This window comes from Chlamydotis macqueenii, chromosome 23 (assembly GCF_036417535.1).
Source record: "Chlamydotis macqueenii isolate bChlMac1 chromosome 23, bChlMac1.mat, whole genome shotgun sequence".
In the NCBI taxonomy this organism is placed as follows: Eukaryota; Metazoa; Chordata; class Aves; order Otidiformes; family Otididae; genus Chlamydotis; species Chlamydotis macqueenii.
Window position 1 is genome coordinate 3,117,205 of NC_141578.1, and position 27,953 is coordinate 3,145,157.

Genomic DNA, 27,953 nt, shown 5'->3' on the forward strand with positions numbered 1-27,953 from the left:
AGAACTCCTGTAGGGAAAACTTGAGTGTAGAGTGTTCACCGTCCATACGTGCTTACCCAGGACGCTGACAAAGGCGTTGGCGAGGAGGTAGCCATGCTCGTTGGACGCGTTGCATTGGTACACAGCACTGCTGCCGATCTGGGTATCTCGAAATACGATGGTGTCTCCAGCCACCTCTCGGCTCGGATTGGGGGGAGAAGCTTCAAAACAGAGAGCGCTCTTTAATTTAAATTCTAAATTAAAATTCACAAGGCTCTCAATATCATTACACATCTTTCCATCTCAGCCCAGATAAAACCAGATGATGGTAGGTGACCTCCCCAGCCTACAAAGACAAGGTTCACCTGGCCGTGTCTCAGCCAAGCAGGTGGTTGATGTGCTGCGATGCCTGGCACCCCGACAGCAGCGCTGGCTCCCACGGCCAGCCACTAGACCCTTTGCTAGGTTTTTTTTGTTGTTTTTTTTTTTGTAAAGGAGGTACAGGCTGTTCCTCACTCACCTTCTATAGGCTCCCCGTTCACCAGCCACTGTATCGCAGGCTTGGGGTTCCCGTTGGCTCGACACACCAGTCTGCCATCCTCGCCAGGGGCCAGAATGAGGTTTTGGGGTTCGTCCAGCCAGTATGGAGCAGCTTTAAAAATACAGCAGTGCACCAGTTATAAACACAGCGGTATTATCTCATCCAAAATCCACTCCCTGCCTGGGCACTGCTGGACTAAGACATGAAAACATCTTCTTGAGTGGGCTTCCTTGGGTGCGGTGAGAGTGGAGAGGCTTCCTCCCCCCACCCTCTTTGGCCACAATCCTCCTGTTTTGCACAAAAATGCAACCTTTTATGTCAGTAAAGCTCTACTGAGTTACACCACAGCTCACACTGCTTTTAGGTTGGTTTGGACAAGAAACCAGTATGGCTGGACACAGCACAGAGACATCCCCCGCTCCCCCTTCCAGAAATCAGAGCATCCCTTCCTGTCTGCAAAGGTAAAAAAGATGGCAAGGTAAAGATGACGTACCCTTCACTCTCACCGAGATCGTGTGGCGGATGCTGCCCATCTTGTTCGACGCCAAGCAGAAATACTCCCCGGAGTCTTCCTCGGAGACGTTGGAGATACGAAGAGCCTTGTTAAAGTTTTCCAGCTTGGTTTTGCCTGCTGGGAGCTCTCCGCCTTTCTTGTACCACATGATGTCTGGTGCTGGTCTAAGGAGAGGGGAGGAGATAAATGCTTTTGCAAGACAAGAAAAATACTCCTAAGAAAACAGGAGATAATCCTGCACGTGGAACCACTCGCACCCAGGAAGGACGGATCCAACCACTGGACCACCCTCCTTCCTACCACAGCTCCTAACCAGGACCCTGAGCATCACCGGCTGATCAGGAGCTGGGTCCATCTCACGTCTCGTGTGTGGGGATGCGGAGGGCTGGTCTGGCAGAGTGCTGCCAAAGTCCCACCCCGAGCCCAGGATGCTTCTGCAGGCACATGGACCACAAATGTCCTCACCCGCAGTTTATACAGGGTGGTGAGGAGCACCCAGGAGATTTGCAAGTAGCTATAAGGACAGATCAGTGGGGAATTCTTGGACAGCAAGTATCTGAAGACACCTGCTTCTCTAACAGTGCTGCAAAACTCAGCTCTCCTGTTTGCTCCATGCTCTTATCCTTCAAGAGGTTATGAGAGTATTGTTAATCGTGGTTAAAGGGAAGGGAACGATCCCTTTTCCTAGCCAGAGGTATTTCCACTGCTGATCCAGCATCTCAGTCCCAGGCCATCCCACCGGGATCCCACCCTCTCCCACCCCGTCGGCCGGGAAGCGGTACGTACACTCCTGACGCAATGCACTCCAGCAAGAGGTCCACCCCTCTGAGCACCATCTGACTGCTGGAGGTCCCGTAGGGATACATGAAGCTGGGGGTTGTTTCCGTAATCCCTCGGGCTGAAATCAGCAGGAGAGAGAAAAAAAAAAAACAAACAAAAAACCAAAGTGCTTTTAAACTCTCCTTTGCTGCAGCGACAGGGAGGGCATGGTCGTTTTGGGGGGAAGCTGTCAAGTTCTTGGCCAAGCCTAGGGCACTGAGCTCACCCAGCAATGTACCTGGAAAGTACAGAGAAGGGCTCAAGGAAATTTTTAAAGTAAAAAAAAAAAGGGTAGAGAGACGATGTTTGGCAGGCGGGGAGGTAAAGAAGCAGCAGAGGATGGGCAGAGGGAGCTGGGCTCCGGGGAAGAAGTCCCACGCCGCCAGCTCCTGCTGGGGCAGCACCCATCCCTGCCTCTGGCACAAAGAAATAGGCTGAAATCGGATGAGACTTGATGGACAGAACACGTAATGAAGGACATAACGGACAAACGGGCACAGGAAGGGTTTACTCAGACAACTGAGCCACTTTGTCACAGAGATCTCTGAAATACGGAGGATCCCGGCGCTGGCTGGGGCTCTAGCAGCACCAGGCAGGTTTCCCAGCCTTACTGGGAGCTGTGGGGCCTGGAAGGACGGTGCCTTTTGGAAAGGAACAACTTAGCGACCAAAATGACAGATTTCAGGACCGGACAGGAAAGTTTAACAGGAGAAAACCAGGGGAAGACAGAAGAAGACAACTCTCCACAGGTACACACAGCAAAGGTCTCTTTCTAGGGGGGGAAATTAATTATTAATGGAATAAATTCCATTAATAAGTGGAACTATTAAACTAGATCTAGATCAGTGAGGACAAAACAGGATGAGATGGGCTTGAAAGCAGCAGCAGCAGAGACAGAGGTTATGAGATTAGGAAAGGGGAGGGAATGACCAGGGGTGGCACGGGATCACTGCAAACACCGCTGCGATCCGTGGGGAGAGCCCAGCTGGGTGTGGGAGTGGGACCGTGGGGCGCAGACAGAGCCCCCTCCTCTTTGGCCGCTCAGGAGGTGCCCAGCACCGCGGGGCCTTTTGGGATGCCCGTGTCTGTTTGGGAAGCCTCCACCCGAGCTCTGGTAGGGGAAAGGGGCTGGGGAGAAGGGGCAGGGGCTGTTCGTGGAGCTCCCACCAGCCTGCCTTAGGGAAAGCCTGCGACCAGGCTCACAAGAGGAAAAAAACCCCAATCCAGTAGTTGAACCGTGCCTTTGAAACGGCTCTGCGTCTGCCGGAGCGTGGCCACACGCACGCATCCCACCGTTCGCACAGGTTAGCGCTCCGCGCGCGCTCGTCAGCCGGTTAGTCAATTATTCGATTAATGGATTACAAGGGCGGGCAAATCTGGACTCTGTCCTGACGAGCCACTTCCCTGGGCAGGCACACACTCCCGTTTGCTTGCCTGCTTCTGGAAAGGATCCTTTTTTTTTTTTTTTTTGGTTAAAACCAGCCAGCCCATGCCGGGGATCTGTAGGGGTTTAACGTCATCTCCCGTACCCCTGCTCCGACTCGTGAACTTCTCTCTTCTTGTGGGGTTAGGAGTGGGATGTTCTTTTCTAAGCCAATATTGGCTTTTATTAGCCAACGCTTCGCTCCCACAACGAACCCGTTTGCTCAGGAGCCCAGGGCGTAACTCAAAGAGATAAGCAGCAGTGCAAGCCAAATTTTACGAGCCGTATATTAATGATGAAAATTAAAAATAAGGGAGATAAATTAGTATCCTATCCACTTGTTTAATACATCTGATGACAAACTCAGAGCTGATAAGCTTTTTGCCTTAATACAGGACTATTAATAAATATTTCGCTATTTTTAATGGAGAGTGGCCAGAAACCCTCTCAGGCAGAGGTACCGCTCCAGCTCCGAACCTGCGGCAGCTACAGCTGGAAGCTGTCACACCAATACCAAGGGCTCACTCATCTGCTTGGATGGAACAGAACTGGAAAAATAAATCCCATGGCTATTTATTTCTACTCAAAAATAGACTCTGCTGCCAATCTATTGTCCCCGCCTCTGTGAAACTGGACCCGTTCAGCTGTGAACAGGCCGTCCCAGAAACGGCCGCTCCTCACCCCGGAGCGGCCAGGTGCCCCCCTCCCCGCAGCCCTGACCTGACGGCATTTACAAAATTGTACAACAACTCGCGTTTCTACCGCAAGGCGATGATAGGAGTGTGCACATCCAGACACATCCCATCTGTTCGCCTCCTGCACAGCCAGCTTTAAAACATCCCGCAGGTTTGCCAAAATAAAAATAAATAAATTTTAAAAAAGAAAAGAAAAAAGAACAAAACAGACTTTAATTTCCAGTTTGAAAAAAGGTGAGACACTTCTGCTAATAAAATACTCAATTAATCCTTCCTAATTGCAGAGGGTTTGCCTAGGCAATTACGCTTTGCAGTGAGGAAATCACTGCACCCGCTACGAGCCGCGGGGAGAAGGGCTTGGTTGCACCTCCTGGGATCAGCCTGGCCCTCGAGCGCAGTTTGAGACGCGCGTCCCACCAACCACTCGTGGCCCACGTCCACGCCAGCAGGTCCCACATCCCCGAGATGAGCTCGGGCACATCCATCCCCGACTGGGGACTCGCAGAGCCCTTTGCCAGCCGGCTCTGGAGCTGAGCCCACACCTAGGGACCAGCACCCCAAGGTGCAGGGTCCGAGAGCCCCAGGTCTCCCAAACATCTAAAACACTTAGGAGACCCATGTCCCTCTTCCCACTCCCCTGCCCCTAGGACTCCTTGCTTTGCTGCAACTGGTTCCAGTGGCCAGTACGGGCCACTCATTCCAAGGAGAAACACGGAGTTAGCGAAAAGGGAAAAAGGGCTGAGGGTAAGAAATTTTTACCAGTTCATTCACTATTAAATTGTTGGTTTGGAGCTCAGATTTGCAGAGGGGCGTGAGCGGGTGATTTGAATCCCCTAGACCCATAAAATGTTCCATTAAATGCAAATGGCCCGTACAGTGCAAAGAGCAGGCAGTTTGTCCTCTGCACCTACGAGCAGAAATCTGGAGAAATCTGTGAGACTGTGCAGATCAGATCTCATTTTCCTTACTGAGTGACTACTGAGCATCCCTTTTCCCTGAACAAAGACATGCAGCGGGAAAGCAAGAAGCTCACGACCACCGCGGTGACCTTCCCTCCTGAACTGGCACGGGCTGCAAAAGCAGAACTGGTGCCCAGCCCGCGTGAACGCGTTCTCTTTGAAATACAAACAGTTTATGCTGCTGAGGTGCGAGGTGTATTTACAGGAGAGCTCGCCACGGGATTTCTCTTTGGTCCCTGGCCCTGCGCGCCTGTGAGAAGCATCTCTTCCCACTCGCCTCTTGCTGAGGCGTAACGCAGTTCATGCGGTTCCCGTTGAAGCTCATTCTGCTGGCAATCCCTTTTCACAGCCATTACAAATATTTTCAGTCCTCGCCCAGCCCGTTTGCTACCACCAGCGCCTCCTCTGAGGCCGGTTCCTCTGCTGAGCCTCCCCCAGCTCTCCAGCATCCTCAGCATCCTCCCACCCATGGTTGCTGGTGAGATGCCACCGCCTCGCTTCCCTCGGCGGGGAAGGGATGCCCAGGCTGCCCGCTGGCACAGCAGGGCTCTTGCTGGGGACATCAAACCCTGCGCCCTTGCCTGGCATGTCCTCCTCTTCTCATGCTCCAACCCTCTCTGCTCTTCGCTGGTTAAAGCACTCCTTGTCCCCAAAGGTCCCCATGGAAGAAGAAAATGTGCAAGGCACAAAGCAAGCTCTGGCTCTCGGAAGCTGAGCGGGATTTTGCTGTGGGACGCGGCTGGGGACCAGCACGGGGCATCGCCAGGGCTGTCCCCCGCCCCACTGCCGCATAACCCTGGTCCCTGTAAGCAGCAAGAGGGGCAGAAAGCAAATCCAGTCTGTGACAACGCCTGGAGACTCTGTGGTGGTCTCTGGTGAGGCGTTTGCATCCCTGGTAGCGCCCGCGCTCTCAGCATCGCCCGCAAACAGCCCCATCTCCCCGCTCCCTTACAAACCCCTGCCGCTGCCCATCTCCGCCCGCATTATCCCATCGCATCCGTGACACTTCCCATCTATTCTCAGGGCAGCGATCGTCCCCTGGGAAGCCATGCCATTTTGTCTGAAGCATAATTGACGAGTTTGGGACGGACTTCTCCCAGCACACGCAGGCTTCGGAGGTCATCTCCCTGCCCAGACAAAGGGCAAGATCCTGGCGAAAGCATCCAACACGTGTACAACCTCACCAGCTTTTGAGAAAACCAAATACTCCTTTTTTTTTTCCTCTTTTTGTTTTTCTCTCAGTGTTTAGCTGCAGGTACAATCAATGCTCTTTCTGAAGACAGAGGAAGAGGGATGGAGGGTCTTATCTCTAAATCACGAGCCTTGGCTGAGGACAAGCCACCTCGTCGGTGAGGAAGCAAGCCGGGCTCGCTCAGCCACACAGAGTTTTTCGCGTGGGCCAGATCCTATTAATCCAAATGAGCTGAGCTCGGTGTATCCAGTTAATTAGCTTAAAACCTAATAATTTTAAATGGTGAAAACTCTCTTCATCGCCCCCAGTTTCGCACAGTTGAGGCCATAACCCATGAACGGGGACACGGGGACACAGAGGGGTGCGTGGGCGCAGACGAGGGGCGGACGATGCTGCGACCGCGGCCGGTTAGCGCGGGGGATAAGTCGGGTTAGGCAGAAAGGGGATTAAATCGTGAAGGTCTCCAGAAGCCAGCTTTGACTCACCACTGTACATGTCAGTGAGATTTCGTAAAGACGTTTCGTTATGGGGTTTCTCTGCAATAAACAAAAGACCGTGAGCGTACCGAGTGCCACGAAGCGGGCGGGGGGACAGGCGGGGCAGGGGGACAGAGAACAAAATAACTTCCCGAAACACAAGAGCGGAGAGGCAACAGCGGGGATACAAAAGCACTCTGAGCACAGCTCTTTCCAGGAGAAACAACACAACACAGCGATAAAGCAGAGGAAAAGCGCGCTGTTTTCCTCCCGTGAGACGGAAGGACAAATAAATGCATGAAAATTGTACAGTGAACGTTTCCTTGAAGTGTTTTTCATTTCGGTATAAAGACAGTTGCATCTTCGAAAAAAAAATTCAGTTCAATTTGGAGAAGAAAAATGCTTTTTCTCTCAGTTTCTGAACTATGAGGGAAACATTCTGGCTACTTTTTCCCAGCACAAAGCATAGGCTGGACATAGGCAGCAGCGTAACAGCACAGAAAGGCATGGCGAAGATGAACAAATAAAAATACTAATAACAATAATTAGGTTCTAAAAGCATCATCTGCTGTGAAATCCCTTTTAATTACAAGGTAATTAAAGTAGATTGCGTTACATGCAAAATACCAGCTCTTCAATAACAGGCTGCTCTCGGCTATTGACAACGCCTGCACTTGAAGAAGGAAGTGAATTACACCCCGCGCCACCCTTGGCCCGCGGCTGCCGGAGGTTCTGCCCTCCTCAACTCACGCCGTTACCCAAAATGTGGTTTTGGTGTCGGAGAACGCCCTGGTTTCCCCCACAAAACCCCACAGGAGACGTGATGGGCTATGTTGGCTACCATAGAGTTGTTGCCCTGAGCCTTAAGTCATCAGCCACAACCAGGTCTCTGTGCTGATGGAAGAGAACCCAGCAGATGCCCAACATCTAGGCGCACCAGAGAACGGCTCTGCAGGGAGAGGCACGGGGGTATCGCTGCCCCAAACCTTTGCATTTTTCCTTCCTTGCACCCAAGATCACGGCAATCCCATGCGGTAATTTTCCAGCAGCTGACAAACTTTTAATCTTTTTTAAAGACAGCCAACGCTCATGGATTTAGGCTGAGATGATAGAACAGCTTGAGATAAACACCATCTCTTCTCCTTTGAACGCTGTACATATAAAGAATTTTTGTACCACAACATGAGAAATTAGAGCCTCAGCTCTTAAAATTAAAAGGGTCTCTGTGGGGCACGGGGGGTGGCGTTTGCATGGGATAATGCAGCAGATGTTTCCAAGGGAAAACATCAAGAGAGGGTCCAGTAAAACTGGAAGCCAGTTCTACACAGCCTGGGAGCAAAACGCTGTGGTGGCATCTGAGTGCAGCAGGAGGGGGAGGTTGGGTCTGTCTGTGCAGAAATCTTCCAGGATTTCTTCCACATTTTTTAGAGTTTGAAAAATACTTCAGGCTAAAGCCTTCGGAGGCTCAAATGACCACAGATCTTTCTTTGCCAGGATTTCTGCAGCTCACACTAACTTAGGACCTAGTCCTTCCCTAACGGGTAAACGTTGGCATGGTTTGGGCAGCTCTGTAAACAGACAAATAATGTTCGCACTACCTACAATGCAAAGCACTCCGGGCCCCGTCGGCTTCTCCCATCGCTTTCAGGTCGCTTTAATAGCGTTACTTCTAATTTAAGCCGCTGCGAGATCCAATTAAACTCTGAGCGCTGGGATTCAGGAGCCCCTCGTGCCCGCCTCGCACGAGAGCCCGCTCCCCAAAACACAGTCCTGCGCACGCGGCCCCTTCCTCTCAGTCTGACCCTAACTGGGAACAGGAGGTGGCTCCTGTCTGATGACTGGGCCCCATAGATGGGGTTTCTGTGATGATTGCGTCGGTGCTCTGCACACGCTTGCACCAAAAGAGAGCCGGTGCTCTGCGGGACCTGCATTGGCCCAAGAGCTGCTCAGTTCCCCTCCACCAGTGTCCCCAGCAACCAGCTGGCGTGAAATGGGTCAGCCTCAGGAACGTGTCTGCCTCCAAGCAGTCTCGTTTCTGGAGAAGCTGCTGGTGGCTGGACCTGCCTGTGGACCTGCTCTTCACCTGTCTGGAGAGATGCTCCTTCCATCCCACGCGATGATGCTCTTCACCGTGGTTAAACCGAGATCGCCGGCCATCCCGAGCACGTCCCACCTGCCCACACCCAGACCCCAACGGCTCAAGCCCTCCTGTCAGCACGTCCCAGAACAAAGAGCTAAACTGCAGCTCCTGGTCAGCGGGGGAATCCTGAGCCGTGCCAGGTTGATACATACTCCGTCCCTCCGTGCAGCACCAGCACGTAAACCTGAGCCTGGAGCAAACCAAGGCTATTTCCAGCTTCTCAAACTAGGGAAAGGTCACTTGGTATTATACATTTCCCTAAAGACAGGGGGAATGCCCTATCTGTGTCAAAATGCTTCCCAGTTTATTCCAGACACATCGCAGACAGCAATACCTGCACCAAGCTGCCTCTGCAGCCCTCAACCCAAGGAAGCTCCGAAGCGCTGGAGGGAAACCAGCCACCCCTCCCTGCCAGGTTAGCCATCTGAGGACCATCATTCCCCATCCAAACTGGTTCTTGCACTATCCTAAACAAAACGAAGGAAGCCCCTCTTCTCCCTGGTAAGTCTCAGTGCTGCCAAGGACAGAAACGAGGTGTCTGGAAGGAAAACCGTGCCCAGAAGAGGCCAGGGAAGACCCATCCTGGGCGACCACCGTGACACTTACTGGTTTTCACCTTGAGGGTGTAGGGGTTTTTCTGCTGAATGGTGTGGGTGAAGTGGAAGCGGGCGTTGCAGCTGTAGTCGGTCTGGGCATCCTGCAGCATGACGTTGGAGAAGTACAGGTCGCCGTTCTGGCCCTGGGAGACACGCTTGTCCTGATGGATGGGCTCCATGGCTGGAGGGGAAAACGGGCACTGAGACCAAGTCAAACCCTCCCACGGGCAGCGGCGTAAAGGACCCTGGACCCAAGCCACGTATGGGTGCCTCCAAGCTCTGAACTAGCAGTAGCAACCCTAAATATATTTTAAACAAAGGCTGGAGGTGATGGAGAGGTTGCCCACAGGGTTCCCCAAACTCACAGCTGCTCATCCAGAAGATGACGGGCGAGGGCAGGCCAGGCGGCGGGTTGCACTGCAGACTGAGCGGAGCGCCTTCATCCACCTCTATCACATCCACCTTCTCCTTGGGCCACAGGGGAGACTCTGCCCAGAGAAGACACCGCGTGAGGAAGGCAGGGTTGTAACTTGGCAGATCCCTTCCCGCTGGACCTGGCCTGGTTTCAACGGGGTGGCCTCAATGCAAACTTCATTTCTACGTGTGCAAAGCTCCCTTAAATCTACACCAAGTGCCACCACCATTACTCACTGGAAACCTGGAGGTGGATTTTGCTGGAGAGAGCAGTGCCGTAGTCGTTCCGGGCGAAGCACTGGTACTCGCCCTCGTAGTCCTCCGGCCGTCCCCCACTGTGGAAGTCGATGACCAACGTCCCCGACCGCCGTCGCATGGACACCTTGGGGTCCTTTGCCACGTTGAAGAACTTCCCGTTTCGTGTCCAGGAAAAACTGCAAGCGCGGGGGAGAGGTTGGTTTCGTAACCACAGACCATATTGACCCGGTGAGACCCTTACCTGCGCTGCGCGAGCCAACAGCCGGACGAGCTGGTGGGGTAAATGCCCCAGCTAAGCCGGAGGGAAGCTCCTCCAGAGCCAGATCTACCCGACAGCAGAGCTTCAGCGTAAGGAGGGAACTTACATGGGCACAGGGTTCCCTTTGGCTTCACATTCGATGAAGATGTTATCCCTCGGGTCGACGATGTAATCCTTCACGGACTGCTTGGTGATGGTGGGGGGCTGAGGCACTGCAAAGCAAACAATATGGCTATAAGGAGCGTCGTGTAAAGAGGGCAAACCTTTTTTCTCTGCCATCCTGCAGCAGTTCCTGCTGGGATCTCAGCCTTTTTCCCAGGCTGGACGTGCAATTTGTGGTTTAAAGCCCTTCAACACCCGAGGAAATTACCATAAGCGTTTGTAGGGGTGTGCTGCTCATCACCCCTCGGACCATCGGCACTGTCCATACTCCCTTTTGGTACTGGGAAGCCCCTGTTTCTTGCTTGGTATCTCGGTCTCATTCAGAAATTTCACAGTTACATCTCCCAGCTACCTCAGGTCATTTGAATCGGACCAAAAGGCATCCCGGCTGCGCACTGCAAAGCCAGGGGCTGCAGCTGGGACAGGGAGCCAGAGCCGCTGCAAGACATCTACAGGGACTCCCTGTGCAGGAGAGAGGCACAAAACCTCCCGGGTTTGCCCCAAAGGAGTGCGGCACTGGTGTTAGAAGGGCAGGGCTTGGGAAAAGGGGTACAGAAGCCCAGCAGCCGGCTTCAGCTCCGGCTCTGGTCCTGAACTCTGGATGGAACAGCTCAGTCCCATGGATCTCCTGGAACAAAGCTGCTCAGGTCCGAGGCCGTTTGCTCGTACGTGGAGCTGAGCTTGGCACAGGTGCTCGTGCAAGGCAGAGGAGCCTGCTCCCCTCCAAGGCGCAGCGTTAGCAATAACAAGCCCCTGCAGAAACCACATTTGCGTCGCTGAGACAGTCCAGTTCCAGCTCCAGGGAAAGCGGCAGAGCCCAAGTGCTCCTCCCGAGCTGCTCCGGCACCTCGGGCTTCTCCTGACTCTGGCCAGCCCTGCCACGGGAGCGGGCAATGCACCCACGCACACCATGCGCCAAGCCACAGCCACCACCGGCTCCCGGCGCGGCACGGAGCCCTCGTGCCCTGCTTCGGCCATGCAGACAGGACAGACACGGACACACAGAGGGCAAGGGGAAGACTTACATTCACTCTGAATACTTGCTGTTATTCCCAAAGTGCAAGCGTAATAAAAAAAAAAAAAAAAAAGAAAAAAGGTTAATGGAAGAACAAGCCTACATACGTCACGTACACAAACAGGTATGGTTATTGTAGGGCTTGCACACAAATCATTTTACAATCCAAGCACGTTCTATTCTGCCTGTGGGAGAAGCTGCTGCCGAGCAGTCCTGTTTTGTCAGCTGCCTCTGCAGCAGAGGGTTTTGGGGTCCAAAGAAGGGACAGGCGCACTCGCCCCATTCACCTGCAGGCATTGGTGGCCCCGGGGTCCAGCCGCAGCAGTTAGTGATGTTCCCCCCTCCCCTACAGCCAGGTTTCCCCTGAGCCTCCCAGTTTCACCTCCCTGAGTTTCCCAGCTCCCTTCTGTTGCTGGGGACTGGGCAGAGCCCACACCCCAGCGCTGGACGCTGGAGCTGATCTCCGCGGAGCAGAGAGGACCTTCGCAGCTGGTGGTATGTGGGAGATAGAGCTCCTGCACTCGCAGAGCCTGAGGTTTGCAGGTTTCTCAGCCCCCGCGCAAAGCCGGAGCAGCTGGGGCTCTTTACGCACCGCCGGACAGACCTGCAGCCCTTGGGGTGTGGGCGATGCTTTCGTCAGCTCAGTCCCGCAGACGAGCGGCGGGTAAGGGAGCTGCGGTCACTGGGTGGCTTAAACAGGAGCTGAAAACAAACCCTTGACAACTCTGAAGGCTGGGATGGAACCAAAAGAACACTGGTGCTCTATGCGCCCAAAACAGCTAAGGGAGGCTGGGCTGGCGGGGACAGGCGTCGGCAGGATCCCTACCCTGCGCCCGGGGCTGGGAGATGCTCCTCACCCCCCTCCCCTTGGCACTGCTGTGCAAACCGTCCCTGTGCACGTTACAAACATCTGTTGTGCAAGGGACCCGTTTGGGGAAGGACGGCAAGAAGATGCTCTTCGTTACGATCCCAGTTTCCCAGCAGCACTGGAGGGGCCGATGCTCTCCTGCGGCTCTGCGCTGGGTGGCAGGGAGGAGGCAGCTAGAGAAGCGGTGAGCTGCTGCGGGCTGCCTTGAGCGTTTCTCCACCAGCTGTCAGCATTTCTCTTACTTTTCTAAGGTCACGTTCCATTTAAGCAGCAAAATTGCTCCTTTCCTGATGCAGAGCGCAACGAATGGCGGGAGGTGGCTCTTTGCAGCCCCAGTCACTTTTCCCCAGCTGCACCGGCCGCCGCTTCCACGCCAGCTGCCTGCATTTCCGGAACATTGTACATGCTAACAAATCCAGATCTGAAGGAACCACAGAGTCGTGTGCATCAAATAAAATTCCCATTGCTGGGAACAAGAGTGCTGACTCCAGGGGAAGAGATATTTTCATCCATGCTCATCTGGAATGGAGCAGAGCAGGGAGGTGTGTCTGGGACCCCCTCCCTGTGCTTTCAGGTAACACAAGTATTTCTTCCCCTCCACAAATTACAGCTTTCCCACCCTTTCTCTTCATTCATTTCCAAATTTCAGCCAAAAGACGCTGCTTCGAATTTTTCCTTCCCATTTTGCTGCCTGGAGCCGGGGATCAGCTGAGGTACCACGGCTGCGGCCAGCACACCCCGGACTCCGCAGAGCAACAACCCACAGGGCAGAAATTTCTTCTATCGAGAGCAACCCTGACACTTCAGCCTGAATTCAGACCCCAGCAAAAAGCTGCGTTTTTTCTACTAATGCATTGCTCGCTGGAGAGTTTCTGTCCGTTGCACTTTCGGAAGAGATCCCCTGCAGCGACAGGCTGATTATTATTAACAGCCGCTACAGGAGGAGGCTGGGACACAAAGAAATTATGAAACTGGTTTCCAGAACAGTGGCTGAGCAGCTCTCAGTACAAACCCCAAATCTCAAGTCACGCATTTCCCGTGCGCTGGCCTGAAGATGCCCATTCAGCAGAAGCATCAGCCCATGTCCCCCTTCCTCCCTGTTCCATATCGCCCCGCTCTCCTGAATAAAACATAACTCCCATTTCATAATTAACCAAAAAGTCCCAACACAGAGAGAGAAAGACCACACTGCTCTGCAGGACCTGCCCGAGTCCCCACTGCCCTCGAGGACCAGGGTGTCAGATCGCGGCAGCATCTGCCCGAGCAGATAGGCAACGAACTCGTGTCCTCCACAAAAGAGCATCCCAAAGCCTGCCCGTGCTCCGCAAGAACCCCAGGAGTCCCGGGATGCTCCGCAAAAATAGGTTGAAGAGTTGCCAGCTTGGCTCAGGTGCTCTGATCAATTTTCATATATGGTTTTGAGTCCTCTGCTCAGCTTTTGAGACAGAATGACTAAATCAGAGAGTGATTTAGGGGACTTTTTGGAGGGCATGTGGCTTAAAAAGAAAAATAGCCCCAAACAAACAACTGGAAAGAAAACCTCAGGCTGGACCAGGAAAGTCACCTGAGCCACTCACATCTTGACTCTACCTCCTCAGCAGGAGTTCTTAGAGGGCTAAACCACAACTTACAATCCAGAGGGACTTCGATGGCACTGACGAGGTGATGAAGGTAGAGGGCGAACACTATTCCTGCGCGGGTGAGGTGCTGTCTTTGCATGACCATTTTGGACGCCTGGGCAGCGTCAGGACCTCAGCTGCGTCCCCCGAGGCGAGCAGACCGGCGGCACGTACGGACGGATCCTCAGCTGTGAAGCAAACACAAACCCAGCGGTCACTGAGCCGTTTACAGCTCCGTTTCTGTCATCTTCCTCTTGGCAACCGTGGAGAGAGAGAGTTTTCCATCCAAAAATATTTGTGTGGAGGGGCAGGGGTGTGAATAGTGCCAGAAACAGTTTCCAGGCTCTGGTGACCCAGGTACAAGCCTGTGGTCACTGTTCTCCCAACCCCTGGGGTGTTCTGCTGGCAGAAAATCAGCCTTTCCAGGTTATTTGTGCTCAGACCCGGAGAGACCTCTTGGACGGGAGGAGAAGGACCATGCTCTCCCCTGGGACTGATGGAAAGTTACTCAGAGGAATTGAATACAAGAGCAGCACACAGTTCCCCGTAGGATGAAATAAAAAGGATAATTTGCTGCTTAAAAAATAATAGTTGTGTTTTATGCATAAGAAATACCTAGCAAATCCCACAGGACATCGGGATGGGATCTACCTCTGCGCACAGCCCGGCTCCGAAGACCAAAGAGCTGTCACCCACCCGGCACAGCTCTGGCAGGAGCCGGGGCACGGTGGCACCTTTCCCAACCGGTCTCTAAACAATCCCGTTTCCAACCAGGCTCCAAGCTGCTTCCCTCCCCAGATGTTCCCTGGTGCCAGATGTGCAGCGCACCGCTGCCGGGCTCCCAGAGGTGCCCATCCAAACCTCCTGGGGACCTGCATTTGCCTTACCCACACCTTCTGAAACCCATAGGCTAAATGCAGATTGAAAAAGAGCAAAAAAGGGCAATAAATTATCCCGCCTGCACAATAAAAGCCCCCTTAGAAAGGCTGTTCTGGTGCAGGGGTTGCGTCACGACCGAGTTACAACTCCCTGTAATAGAGTTACAAAAAGGGCATCGGCCGCACGGACGGCTCTTTCAGCGAAGAACAAAAATAACGCCGGGGCAGCAAGCAGTGGAAAATCCCCAGCCTTGCTCCGCGCCGCTCCTCCCCGGCCCTCGCGCGGGCTTTCGCCCAGGTGGGATGCAGCCAGGCAGGGGAGCAGCGCGGAGGAGCCATTTGGCAAGCAAGGAGAGCCCGTCTTCATGAAATATAAATCACCGGCCGGATGCGGCCATCCCGTCAGCTGTTCCCGAGCCCGGTACGAAGCAGTTGCGGGAGGGAGGGGGGGAACTCAGCATGACAGACAAAACCCGGCGAGCGTGGGGCTGCCGGGGCCTCCGGGTACCGCCGGGAACGCTACCGGGAGCCAGCGAGGAGCAGATGTCACAGGAAATAAAACAGCCCTGACACAGGGCCTGGGAAGCTCTCCTGAACCCCAGGCAGGATCAAACCCAGCGCAAGGCAACTTTTAAGGATGCTTTTCCCCGTTACCCGTATGGGGAATAAGATGGGCTTAATGGTTCCTCCATTCAGCCCTCCTCAGGCGTGATGGGGTCTCCATGTCCCTGCTTTTGGGCTGAATCCCGAAGGAACTCGCAGTCCCAGAGTGTCCCAGTTACACCAGATGATAGATTATAGGTTGGGAAGGGGCTTGGAGGGGAGTGCTGCTTTGATCTTTTTTTGCTCATTCTAAGGATTTTCCAACCCAGCTGTTGCAATAAAAATAGTTAAAGGACAGAATAATTATAGGACTGGGCCCGTAATTAAAGTCATGTCCAGGACTTCCGCAGCCCTGTGATCAGGTCACGCCGAGCAAAGCTTTTCAAATTACTTCTCTAGCTTTCTGTCTAAGGGAAGATATCGTTTTGATCTGTAGCCTTCATTTTTGTTGAAGCGGTTCGTTTCTCCAGTTACAGCTTAAAATGAGTAACGGATCAGCTGCTTTTACGCCTTTCTGTTACTAAGCACGAGTCTGATTTACAACCTGAATCAGCCAATACTGCAACCAGACGTTCAGCAAGGCCGAGATTTCTCGTGTCCTTAGTATTCTCACATACGGATGCTTCGCTTCGCTATCACAAAATGCTTTGAACCCCTCTTCATTCACAGACGTAGCACCGGAGGGGAGCCCGAAAAGCGAAGAATACGTTGTTTTCTTCAGACTGGGTACTTGTTGGCGTGAAAGAAATGGCCGTGACGCTAAGGAGTAGGCTCCTGGCACAGATGCTTGGGAGACGTTTGTACAAAACATGCATGTGTGGGTGATTTTACATTAAATGTGAATTCAGAGGCAGGAGGCATCTGAGCATCTAACTGACGCAAAAGAGCGTATCCTACCCGTCACCAAGTGCATGGGGACTAGGAAAGTAAGGGCTGCGCACGTCAGGAAGGGATAAATTTGCAGATAACTTTTGAGTCGCAAAAGGGACGTGGCAGCTCTGGACTGAAACCACCGGCAGAGCTACGTGGGAATGACCCGGCTGCTTCCCGTGTCGCCGGAGCGGGCGGGGAGGACAACACGTACGGTGTGGGTGGCCGCGCATCCACGCGGAGGAGCGCAAACCGAGAGCAAATAATAAAACCCACGGCAGGGCACACGCGAAATACATCCCAGTCTTCAGAAGAGCGAACGCCGGGCCGCTCCAGGGCCCCTTTGTCCCGCGGCAGATGTGGGTGCGACTCGCCGCGCACCAGGAACAATCCGCTGCCGTGCCTGCGCGTGTAGGTGGCTCCTGGGGACAGGCAGTGCCGCGAGCGCTCGGCCGCGCGGAACACAGCCCGCATTGTCAGGGCTGCTCCGCGCCCCGGGGACGGGGACGTCTCCCCAGTGCAGAGGGCTGGGGCTGCAGGGGGGGCACGAACGTGCTTGTTTGGGGACGCTAAGAGTCGTGAATCTGTCTGATGTCTTCATCTGCTTCTGAGAGGGACTCAGCCCAAAACGGCCCATGAAAAGCAGCAGATGAGACCTCTTCTTCCCAGACTTGGCCCTGTTGTGCAACACAGAAAAGATTTGATTCCTGCCTAAAAAGTTGAACAAGCCCTTCAGCCTCTTCTCCGTAGCTGCCTCCTGGGACGGCCAGAGCTGTCAGGGTGGGAGGGTTGAGTCTGGGGATGCTCAGAAAGCATCCGAGCTGGCTGGACCCAAACCCCATCTGAAATCTGAGCCCATAATGCTCAGTAGAAACACAAAACAAGCCAAAATAGTTGCCAGATTGTGATATCATCAAATAGGAATTTAACTGCTTAAGTGCACCTCTCATCCAGCATCGAGCCTGCACCCAGGCACCAACAAAAGCCACCTCCCTGCTCCGCTTTCCTCCAGCTACACCCAAGACAGCAGCGAGATGCACTCCGAAACCTTCTCCCCAAAGGTCAGAGTGTTTTCCAGGCTTGTTGGTGCTTTCCGTTTCCCCAGTGACCTACTGCAACTGTTTGTCTGGGTTGAGAAATACATCCCAGACCTTGGCCCAGACCTCCCTCCAGATCCATTGGATACTTCTGTAAATATATTTTTCTCTGGACAAAAGCATGAGTAACCCCAGCATAGGACCTTTAAAATGAGAGGCTGCTCCTCTTGGTAAAACCCAACCAAATATCCACACGGCATGGGGCACATCCAAAATCAAGGGGTGGATGTGCAGCCTGAACTCTGCTCAGGTCGGAGCCTCCCTCCTCTTTCTGAACAGGCACCGGTGGGAAAAAAATTAGTTGCAAGAAAGACCAAAAAAAGCACCTGGGGATGATGGAGACACCCATGATGGGGCTGAAAAGACAGATGCTGGGACTCAATGGCAGCAATGTCTGCCCCAGCCAAGGGCTGGGCAACCAGGATGGGAATTGGAGAGTTTGGAGAAGATTGGTACTTTCCGTAGAAAAAAACAGCCACAGTTTTTATTCTTGTGCAGCAGCCAGGGCAAATCACCTTGAAAGAATAAGAAGTTTCCAGAAGGAAACATCTTGCTGTGCGTATGCCATCATGCATTACAGAACACGGGCAGAGGACAATCTCCTGCTCTGTTTAAAGGCAGAGGGTGATTTTGCTGCATTGTCAAATGTTTTCCAAACAAATTTGGATTTTCAAACGACAGCGTGACAGGTAAGCAACTGCCCCGAGGGTCAGTGGTGTCAAGAGGAGCTACGAAGACTCACGGGATATCAGATGCTCCTGTGGCCTGGCAGAGCCCAGCCCGGCCCCGGGGAGCCCTGTGTGCCTCTGCCAGGGGGGACGAGCCCCCCAACACCCTCTCCCAGGAGGTCACGGCACCCACCAGGCGAGTGTGCCTTGATTACCCCACCAGCCATGTGCTGGGTGGGATGCCGCTGAAACCATACCTGTTACAGGGTCACTGCCCCGCTCTGCGGCGAGTTTCACGCTCTCGAGTTTCTCCTCGTGTAAAGACAATGCTCACATACCAGTAATTAAAATAGGAAATGTATCCAAGAGCTTTGTCTGTAAGCCACTCAAAACCTGCAGTGAAAGGGAGAAAAAATCAGCTTTTAAAATTCTTTTAGGTCCTTCTCCTAAGGGAGAAGGGCTCTTAAGAGCCCCGCTCCAGCATCAGGAGTGCCATGGATGGTACCACTGGAGAAAGCTTCTCTGCAGGCACTGCCTCCCGGCTTCCCAGCTCCCCGGGGAGGAGCACCAGCCTGGCAGAGCTGCCAACCTTCACACCCATACAGAAGAAACTTCCATTCTCTATTTCTCCCGTGCACATGTCGATTTAACACGTACATCGCTGCCTCCCTGCCTTGAGATGGAGGAAATCTCTCCTTTCTGCAGATGGTGGAGGGCTGAGCTAGCGCATCCGTGCCTCCCAGCCCCGGAGCATCCCTGCTTCCCCCTGCGCCAGCGAGCCAGAGCTCCCATCTGCTCTGCGCCAACAAGTTTCCCGCTGCCTTGGGTTGGCACGGCCAGGAGAGGAGGGAGGGGGGGAGTTTGCCTGTGGCAGCAGACAGCGGCCAGCCGAGGCTGCCGACGTGCTCCGCTCATTAGCAGGACACAAACCACGTAATCCCCTCGCTGCTTCTCCAGCCAGGCTCCGGGCTCTCCTCCTTCAGAGCTCCATGGCTTCACAGCGTTGGAGACTTGAAAATACCTCCTCCTGCGGTAGATATGCAACCATCAGTGAGAAGCCACTCTGGACCAAGGCAGCAGAAGCCAGGACCTCCATCCCTCCCAGCCTGATCCAGCCAAAACTTGGCTCTTTGTCACCATTCCCAAAACTGCGTCCCCGCAAGCCGCAAGCCCCAGTGCCACTGCCCTTCATCATGCCCCGGGGGAAGCTGGGCACACCGAGCTCCCTGGGTGCTCAAATAACACCAGGGAAGGACTGAAATTCATTTCCTTCTCAACAGCTTAATGAAATGAGACCTTCTGGAACAGTGATGGAAACAAACCCCTTCCCTGTAGCCCCTCTCCTGCAAAACAACCACGGGCACAAACTCTCTGAGACAGGTGGGGGCTGAGAGCAGACACAGAAATGGCAAGCAAGGGGAATCACTGGTTGTAGTTCAATAAAATTAAATAATTCCACAGTGAAGGATTGTTTTTAATCAGCTCATTAGGTCCAGCAGGACGCTTTCAGCAGCAATTAGGCATTTATCCTTATTTACGGTCGTAAGAGGAACAGTAAAAGTCGAGCAGCTAGTGTTCCCAAGAAGGTTCCTACTGCACCGCTTTATGCGTTTCAACCGCTTAATTAATACTGATTACAGAGCACAGGGCAACGTTTCCACAAAGAGGAAACCCTTTTGGTTTCAGATAGTGAAAACCATTGATTTCAAGGGAATACAAGCATGTGATTCCCTAACAGTGACTACAGGCTTTGCTCCTGCTCCGCTCAGGTTCTCCACGGGCCCCCCTCCAGACACGTAACGGATCAGATGGGTTTCTGGGTGGCTGATTCACGCGGATGAATCCCATCGGGAACCACGCAGGGAGCTGGGACCCACCCTGCAACATGGACAGACACATCCACACACCTTCCGATTTCCCCGGCCGCACGCAGACGCACACCAGTAAGCGATGCACGTGCAGCCGCATCCCTACAACAGGCGTAAGGAGCCACGCCAGGCAAATGTCGCGTTAAGGCGCGGAAGTCAGTGGAAAGAAGGAAAGAAAGGATCATGAAGAAGCAAAGAAATGACTGTGAAGAAGGCAAGATGTGATCGCTTGGCATTTCCATCCCGAGGGATGGACCGTGCCCTCTCCCAGGGACAGCCGGCAGCGCGTGGGGACGGCAGCGCCTCCCGCTTGCCTCTGTTCGGAGGAGAGAGAGGCGCTTTGTGTCTGTTCCTGAGGTTGGGTACAGCTTTCACAATTGTTCTGCCCAACAACTGTCACAGCAAACACCAGAAAATTAATTTGTATCTCCTCTTCTTCCTCTTAAAAAATAATCGTACCCATCCTTTCAGCAACCTACGCTTCAGACCTACGCACCCTCTGATCGCAGGCAGGAAGGAAAGTCAGGCTTGTCACGGGAAATGGGTCCCAGGCCAAGATTATTGATGGTCCAGGGTCTATCAACAATCATTTTCTATACCACTAACCCCCAAAGGGTCCCCAAACATGTCTTTGCTCCTGTCCTCAGAAGAGAAGGACATTTCGCAAAACACGACCCGCAGCAGCAGAGGTTTGCCGAGACTGGCGCTTTTGACACCACGGCTGCCAACCCTCTGTAAAAACTCCCGACTTGTTTGGGATAACTGCCCGTACACCCCTTCCGTTACATTTCCAGCACATCTTCATGAAACACAGCTTCGAGGAACACACGCACAGGCTGTTTCCCACAGCCCCTGGGTTCTCATCTCACTCCTCCGCGGGATTTTTGCCGTGTGCCGCGCTTTCCTTTCACTCCCCGTCGCTCTCCTGCCTTGCCTGCGGGTGAGCGTTCCATCCCAAGCCCTGCATGCTGCGTGCGTTTTAAAAGAACCAAGCAAACAAGCGCGCGTCGAGAGAAAGCACCGCGACATCCCCGGGAACAAGGACGGCTTCCTAAAGTCACCCACCAGCACGTGCCAGGAGGAGCGGCGGCGGCGGCCCCCTGACCCCGCACCGGGCAACGCGTGGGAAGTGAGAACGGATCTGTCGATCCTGAACTTTAGAGCTGATGCCGGCAGTAAGGAGATTTATGCTTTAGCTGCTCTCACCGGCTATCAGCCAGCCAGGGCTCACCCGACCCTCCTCCTGCAGCACCCTCGAGTCGGGACCTGCTGCAGCCAGGCTGTAATTTCAGAAATATTTTTAAAAATGCAGAAGGAAAGGGATAATTGCTGCTATTCAGAGCGGCGGCTGCGTTTTTGCAGCGTGTGAGTGCAGTGGTGATGCTTTCAGGAGGTCACTCATTCCCCCGTAGAGCCAGATCGCTACGGAGAGCACGGGTAAGTCCAGGGACAGGCTCTTAATCTAGCAGGGCCGCATCTTGGCACTACATAAATGGGAATTAATTTATCATCCTGTCCTTCTGGTAATGTAAGGAAACACTGCCATTCGATTACACAGAGAGACTCTGGTCCAGAGAGGTTAAGTGTTACCCCAAGGTCAGACAAGAGCGATGGCATGGGTGGGAAATGAGCTGAGATCACCAGAGCACTCAGTTTAATCAGAAAATACCACTTAACCTTTACAAACCGGTCACAGTCACGGGGGGGAAAAAAAAAAAAAAAAGCATGAAACTTTCCATGGAAGATGAGGACGTGGCCCTCGCCAGCCGGCACATCGCCCACCAGCCCACACCGTGCCCCCGCGGCAGCTGGGAATTGGCCCCGCGGCAGCTGATCCGACGGCTACCGGGGCGGCTCCGGGGACCCGCGGGGCACTGGGTCACACTGGCCCCGCGAATCGGCTTCCCACCCTCCCGGGGAGCCGCTTGTTTCCACATCTTTTCCTTTCACCAGCAAGAGTGAGAAGCAAGTAAGAAAAGAAAAAAAAACAAACAAACAAAAAAAAGCAACAATTAATCAGAGTTATCCTGGATAGGAAACAAAGGGGCTCCAGAGCATCATTTCGGCACAGACTGCATCTTGGCATGGCATGATAGTTAAGGGTTACAGCTGAGATGAAAAAGCAATCAGTTTTACTTGTTATTTTGAGGGGAAAATATTTAACAACTCTCCTTATATTGCAACTTTTTTGGAAAAATACACGGTCATATACTAAATTAGGACGTTCTTTTTTTTTGAAGAGGGACAAGGATGGGAACTGGCCTGAAAAAAATACGGATTAAAAAGGAAAAAATATAGGTGAGAAAGTTTCTCAGTGAGAAGCTTTGAGGGGCAGTTTTAGGGCACAGGACACACCGATGGCACCTGTGTTGGCAGCCGTTCCACGGGACCTGGCAGCTGGTGACGCTGGGGCTGGTCTGGCAGCTTCTCGTGGCCACCCATCCCACGCTGCTCGGGGGGAAGCACGGCAGAGCTACCAGCAATGCAGGACACCCAGCCTGCGTGGTTAACGTCTGCCCCCGCTGCGTCCCTCAGCCACCCCTCCCAGGGCCAGCAGCATCTGGCCCCTGGTGATTAGCCAACCGCTAATTGCGCAGAGTGACAGCCATAAGCAGCGACTGTTGGACAGCTCGTGCAGCGACGGCTCTGGGAAAGCCGCCTTTCTCCTTCGGGCTCCCAGGCCAGTCTGCTCCGCTCCCCTCCGCGGGGCACGAGCCCCGGAGCAGCACGCGGACACAGGGGTGCGCAGCAGCCTGAGGCTCTCTAACGAAGAGGATGGATGCAACACACAGAGAGAGGTGACAATACGTACTTCTGCAACTGCTCAGGGCCAGGGGATTGTCTGGCTTCAATTCAGGGGCACCGACCCTTGTGTCCCTGCTTGTATGTCGCTCATAACACACCCTGTGCCTCGGGATGCTCAGGGGGGTGGTTGTGGCAATGGGCAAAGCCACTTTGGGCAGAGCACCCCAGTGCTGACCTCCCGCTGCCTGAGGAGCCGCTGGACATGGGAGTGAGTCAACATTGCTCGCACCACGGACCCGGCTCCACAAAGCAGTCTGCAGCTCTCGACCCTGCACAGAGCATCAGGCGTGCCTCGTCCCAGCAGCAATTTCCTCCTGCAGCAGCTTCGCGTTCATGACAGCCAACAACGGTGAGGCAGGCAAGGAGCTGTCTTGGCTCACGTCTCGGCAGCGCTCCGGACAAGACTGCTACGAGGGATCGACAGCTGTGAACTGGCCGAGCCTCCCAGATGCATTACGCTGAGGGTGGTGGAGCACTGGCCCAGGCTGCCCAGAGAGGCGGTGGATGCCCCATCCCTGGAAACATTCCAGGCCAGGTTGGCCGGGGCTCTGAGCAACCTGATCTGGTTGGAGATGTCCCTGCTTCTGGTCCCTTCCAACCCAAACCATTCCGTGATTCTATAAGACAGGGCAGGGGACATGCTGCCCATGCAAGGTCCCCTCCCTCCACGCTTTGATTCAGTTAAAAAGCTCAAAAAGTCAGCAAGATGTTGAGTCTGCATGTGGTCACGCGGAGGTGCCAGGAGGAAAAGGGTCCCCTGAGCTTGGAGAGCTGCCCTGCCCCTGCCCAGCCTCTCGCCTTCCCACACCAAGGGCTTTCCCAGAGCACCTCTCACACCCTCGTCACGGTGGCTTATCCAGCCGCGCCACCAAAGCCCCTCTTCGGTACGTGCCGTGCGGGCTGCCCACGCTCTCCCACGTGCGGTGCCAGGCAGGGCAAGCAGCCCCGTTCGGCCATGTCCAGGGACGCGATGCCCAGCATCACAGACACTCATGCCCCGACACCGCAAGGAGGGCTCCTCCCTGGTGCAGAGGGAAAAGGTTACCGAAGCCCAAGGGCCTGACCCGCAGCACGTGGCCAGCCCAGGGGCCATCCAGAATGAATTGGAGTATTTGTGTTTCTGTCTCACGTTACTGAGGTCCTGGTCACTTGTGATGAGCCTGGGAAAAAGCCATTAATCCTTCCATCACCCTCTAGCTTCCTCCCAGGGACCCCCAGTGCCCTGCTGAGTCCGCAGACCAGGAGGAAATCTCACTCTCAGCCTCTGCAGGGTCTGTACCACAGCCCAGAGCGGTCCCCAGCACTGGTGAGAGCACTGGTGCCCCTGCCTAGAGCCAATGGCCCCGGGGCCTCAGTTTTGGTGACGGGGCAGGGACAGCAGTGAACCCAGGGACAAGGGTGAGCCAGGGGAGCAGCGCTCTGAAAATCTGCAGGCAAACGCGGCGGCAGAGGGACCCGGACCTGCCTGCACCTCTGCAAACAGAAACTGTTTATTCCATGGGTTTCCTTTCAAAACAATTCACTGAGATTTTTTTATTTGGCCGATGGAAAAGAAAGCAATTGCGCTAGTACAGATCACCCTTGATTTTATTGTGCTGAACACTCCCTCCATCAGGGCAATGACGTTATTTCAGTAGCCCAGCTTTTTCAAGTGCTGAACACTCCCCACTGGAAATTACAGTATTCAAAGGTGAAGGAGGATTCAAGCACAAAAGCTTTCATTTTCACAGGGTGGTGTAAGCCCAGAAGAAGAGCTGGGACAAGAGCTACCAGGAGGAGCGAGGAGCGTTTTGCCCCCGAGAACAGGAGGCAGAAACGGCACCGACCAGCTCCGAGGAGCCAATGGGCAGCATCACGGGACACATCCTTCTGCGCCTCCTCATAGGGCTCAGGGAACAAAGCGGGACTGTGCAGCTGCCCGCCCGTGCAGGAATGCACCTTCCGGGAAGCTGGAAATGCCACGTTCCCTGCGGGAACACAGCACAGCATGGGCTGGTTGTACCCAGCCAGCGATGCTGAGGTGGGTGGGGACCCACCTGCTGCAGCCCCGTGGTGTTTCCCCGGGTACACGGGCTCTGCTCCTCCTTTATGGTCTCTCCCACCCTTTTGGCTGCTTTCGGCAACGCTCCCGACCCACCGCCTCCACCTCCAGCACAGATCCCCAGACACCATCTCCCCCGGGGTCTGTAACCAGATCAAACACACGGGTGTCACCGACAAGGCAGGAACACGCCTGCCGCTGATTAATCCCGTAAGTGAGCTGTATTTACAGACACCGGCTCTTCCCCGGAGCCCGGCCGAGGGCTCTTAAGCTGCTGTATCACCTTACACAGCACCACACACCGTGCCCTCCATCCTTGGACCATGCTGCGCCAAGCACGGCTCTCCAGAACCACATCCTTATGCCAGGTACCTGCCCAAATCCCAGGACAAATCTCCCAAGAAGAATCAATGTAGGTAATGAAGCCGTTCAGCTCTTCCCAGACGTGGTCTTGGAGCACATCTGGTTCCCACGTTCTGCAAAACACCTTTGACATTTAATTTCAAACCCGACAGCAGTGACGGAGCAAAGCAGCAGCAAATCTGACATTTCCTCCCTGGGCCATCTGACGTACAACCTTTAGACGAGACTACAGCACGGATCGGTTCGGAGCAACGGGAGGGGATCAAGAATGACGGGGCAATCCTTGAAAACCTTCTATAAAAATGCAAACAACAAGGCTGTCTGGAAGTCTGCCTCTCTCAGCAGCACTGGTTTTTGCAAAAATGCTGTGTAACAGGTTTCCTTGCCCCGTGCACATTTGTATCCTAATTACACATGGGGAATCAGAGAAAGGAGAGCATTACCTCTCGTCTACGCTCCCTGAAGAAGTCACAGCAGTACTGTATAAATGAGCTCACGGCTGGGAAATCTGATTTTCAGTGACTGCCCACCTGCAAGAACTTCACAAATCTTCACCAAATGTTATCATTCACTGGACTATTCCGCAGGCACAAAGCGTGTCTTGTAATGATTTTCCAAAAAGGGCAAACCAAGTATCACAAATCCGCATTTTCAGCCAGTTTTCCAAGGAAAAAAACCCTCCTTGCACTGGCTGGCTTTCAGCTGGTCACTGCCAGTAACTCCTCAACCATCTCAAACCCAGCTGGGAAGCCCCTTGCCTCTGCAAGAGACATTCAATTCCTCTGAGCTTAGTGCAATCAGCGTGGCAGGGCGCTTTCATCTCATAGGATGGACATTTGGCCGGGAGACTTCGACGCACCGAGTTTATTAGTCACGCAGTTCAAATCAAGCCACCCCACGGCTCCAGCCGTGTCCCTCACCACGCATCCAGCACCCCGACCCAGCCAGGCTGGGAGCCTTGGCTCCCCCTTCCTCCCCTCAGACCCCACCGCCAGCGTTTTGAAGGAGTTTATTTCCCAAGAGAAGCCGTTGGCCACCCAACGCTAACGGCCTGCGTGTCTCCCACCACCTGCCTGTAACGTTCTGGTGGCCCCGTTCCCATTACCCATCCTCGGGCGTGAAACATTGACAGCCTTTAACGACAGACAGCGAGTTTTTAGCCCGGTATAGCAGAGATGCTGTGAAATCACACGTTATTTATTACCCTGAGCTCCCAACTGGAAGGGAAACACCATTCTCCGGCATTTCTCAGCGATGCCTTCACAAGTTTTCACATTACTCTGCATAAAATTCTCACCCTTTGCAACGCGGTCGTTAACATTGCAGGCACAGCCCCTCCATCTGCCTTTGGAGCCCCCTCCAAACCAGTCATAACTTAATTGGTGGAAGCATTTGGCTCCCGCAGAGTGGAGCTGGCACAAAAGTAGCTTTTAACCTTCAGGACTGAGGACAGGATGCAGGACAGGGATTACTTGTTTACTGCATTTAAAAAAAAAAAATAATAACGATAAAAGGGATGCGTATGCATATTGAAAGATGCTCGCGCCGAGTCGGCAGCGTTTCCGGCACTGACAGTGAAAATGGGGAGGCAAAAGCAACCGGTCCATGCCCTGAGAAGGTACAGATGGGCAGAGGAACAGCATAGGTGTCGGCGATAAATGACAAAAAAGTAACAGGAGAAAAAAAAATGTATATAAAAAAAAATAAAAACAAAAAAACCAACCAGGCTGCTGTGCACGATCAATCCTGAGACCACAAGCTGTATTTAGCTGGGAGGCCAGTTTGAGTCAGGGCACAGACCAGCAGAAGACCTTTATCTGCCCTCCCTGGGTTGCAAAGCATTTCCAGCATCCCACAGGCTGGAAGATACGGAACCCGTGTCCTACAAACCCTCGCAAATACAAACCTCCTCTCGCTGGCGAGGACTGGAAGCAGGGAAAACTTCGCCAGATAAATAATGGAGTTGAAAGCCAAGCAGAATACAAAGGGAAGGAAAACGTCAACATTTAACTGCTCCACTGTCTCCTGCCTCATCTCAAACTCACCCCGCCGAGCTCTGCGTCACGATGCAGATGTTAAACGCAAAATATCGTTGTGAAAGCCATTAAAACGCCGCAGCTGACAGAAGCACGGGGTCATGAGAGGGACTGGGGACTAAGGGCCAAATCAGCAATTTTCTGGAGTTCTGTGTGCCAAAGTTTGAGCTGAAATCTGGCTTTGGTTTGCTAGTAAAATACTTCAGTGCTTTATTCCCCCTGCCAGAACCGATCCCACCGAGTAACACCCAGATCAGCTCTGGCAGGAGCAGCCGAAGCATCCCGCCGCTTCCCGGCCCCGGCACGCTGGCCACGCTCCAGTCGGGCAGGCTGCGCGCGCTGCGCCTGGAATAGGGAACCAGCGCTCAGCCAGGCACCAGGGTCGGGGCACGACCCGTCCCGGGGCTTTTCAAAAATAAAAAATTAAAAAAAAAAAAAAAGAAAACCCCCCCAAAACCCCACAATCCGATGCCAAGCTCCTTCCCTTGAGTTCCCCCAGGACAGAAGATAATGCACAAATGCAGAACATGTCCCGTGTCGGCTAAAGCGATATAGGAAACAGTAAATGCTTTTTCACGTGGTTTTTGAAAGAGGTTCTTTCCCTTTTTTTCCAGCACAAACCACTGACGTTTTCCAAGCCACGCTATTCTTACGCTGAAGGAAGTATGCGAGCCTGGGTCTTGTGTAGCGGCCTCAAGAGTGGAACAGAATCCAAAATAAAGCTACACGCTAACTTTGATTTTGAAAAATAGAGTAAATCAGAGTTTCTTGACTAAAATGCACACAGTGGAGCCA

General features: G+C 53.6%; 1 protein-coding gene across 18 annotated transcripts in view; it reads right to left on the bottom strand.

Moving 5' to 3' along the window:
• The window catches only part of NFASC (neurofascin), a 92,161-nt gene that overhangs the window by 41,748 nt on the left and 22,460 nt on the right, over positions 1 to 27,953 (bottom strand). For 11 of the 18 annotated variants that reach the window (XM_086765340.1, XM_086765338.1, XM_086765337.1 and 8 more), the window contains exons 2-11: positions 13,942 to 14,117; positions 10,372 to 10,477; positions 9,986 to 10,182; positions 9,700 to 9,822; positions 9,345 to 9,515; positions 6,608 to 6,658; positions 1,821 to 1,932; positions 1,014 to 1,198; positions 500 to 631; positions 57 to 200 (exon numbers count right to left, since the gene is read on the bottom strand). In XM_086765340.1, coding sequence (XP_086621466.1) covers positions 57 to 200; positions 500 to 631; positions 1,014 to 1,198; positions 1,821 to 1,932; positions 6,608 to 6,658; positions 9,345 to 9,515; positions 9,700 to 9,822; positions 9,986 to 10,182; positions 10,372 to 10,477; positions 13,942 to 14,035 — 1,315 coding nt within the window. In that variant the 5' untranslated portion in view covers positions 14,036 to 14,117. The remainder of the gene's footprint in view (positions 1 to 56; positions 201 to 499; positions 632 to 1,013; positions 1,199 to 1,820; positions 1,933 to 6,607; positions 6,659 to 9,344; positions 9,516 to 9,699; positions 9,823 to 9,985; positions 10,183 to 10,371; positions 10,478 to 13,941; positions 14,118 to 27,953) is intronic. The other 7 variants (XM_086765343.1, XM_086765341.1, XM_086765339.1 and 4 more) reach the window with 2 other exon arrangements.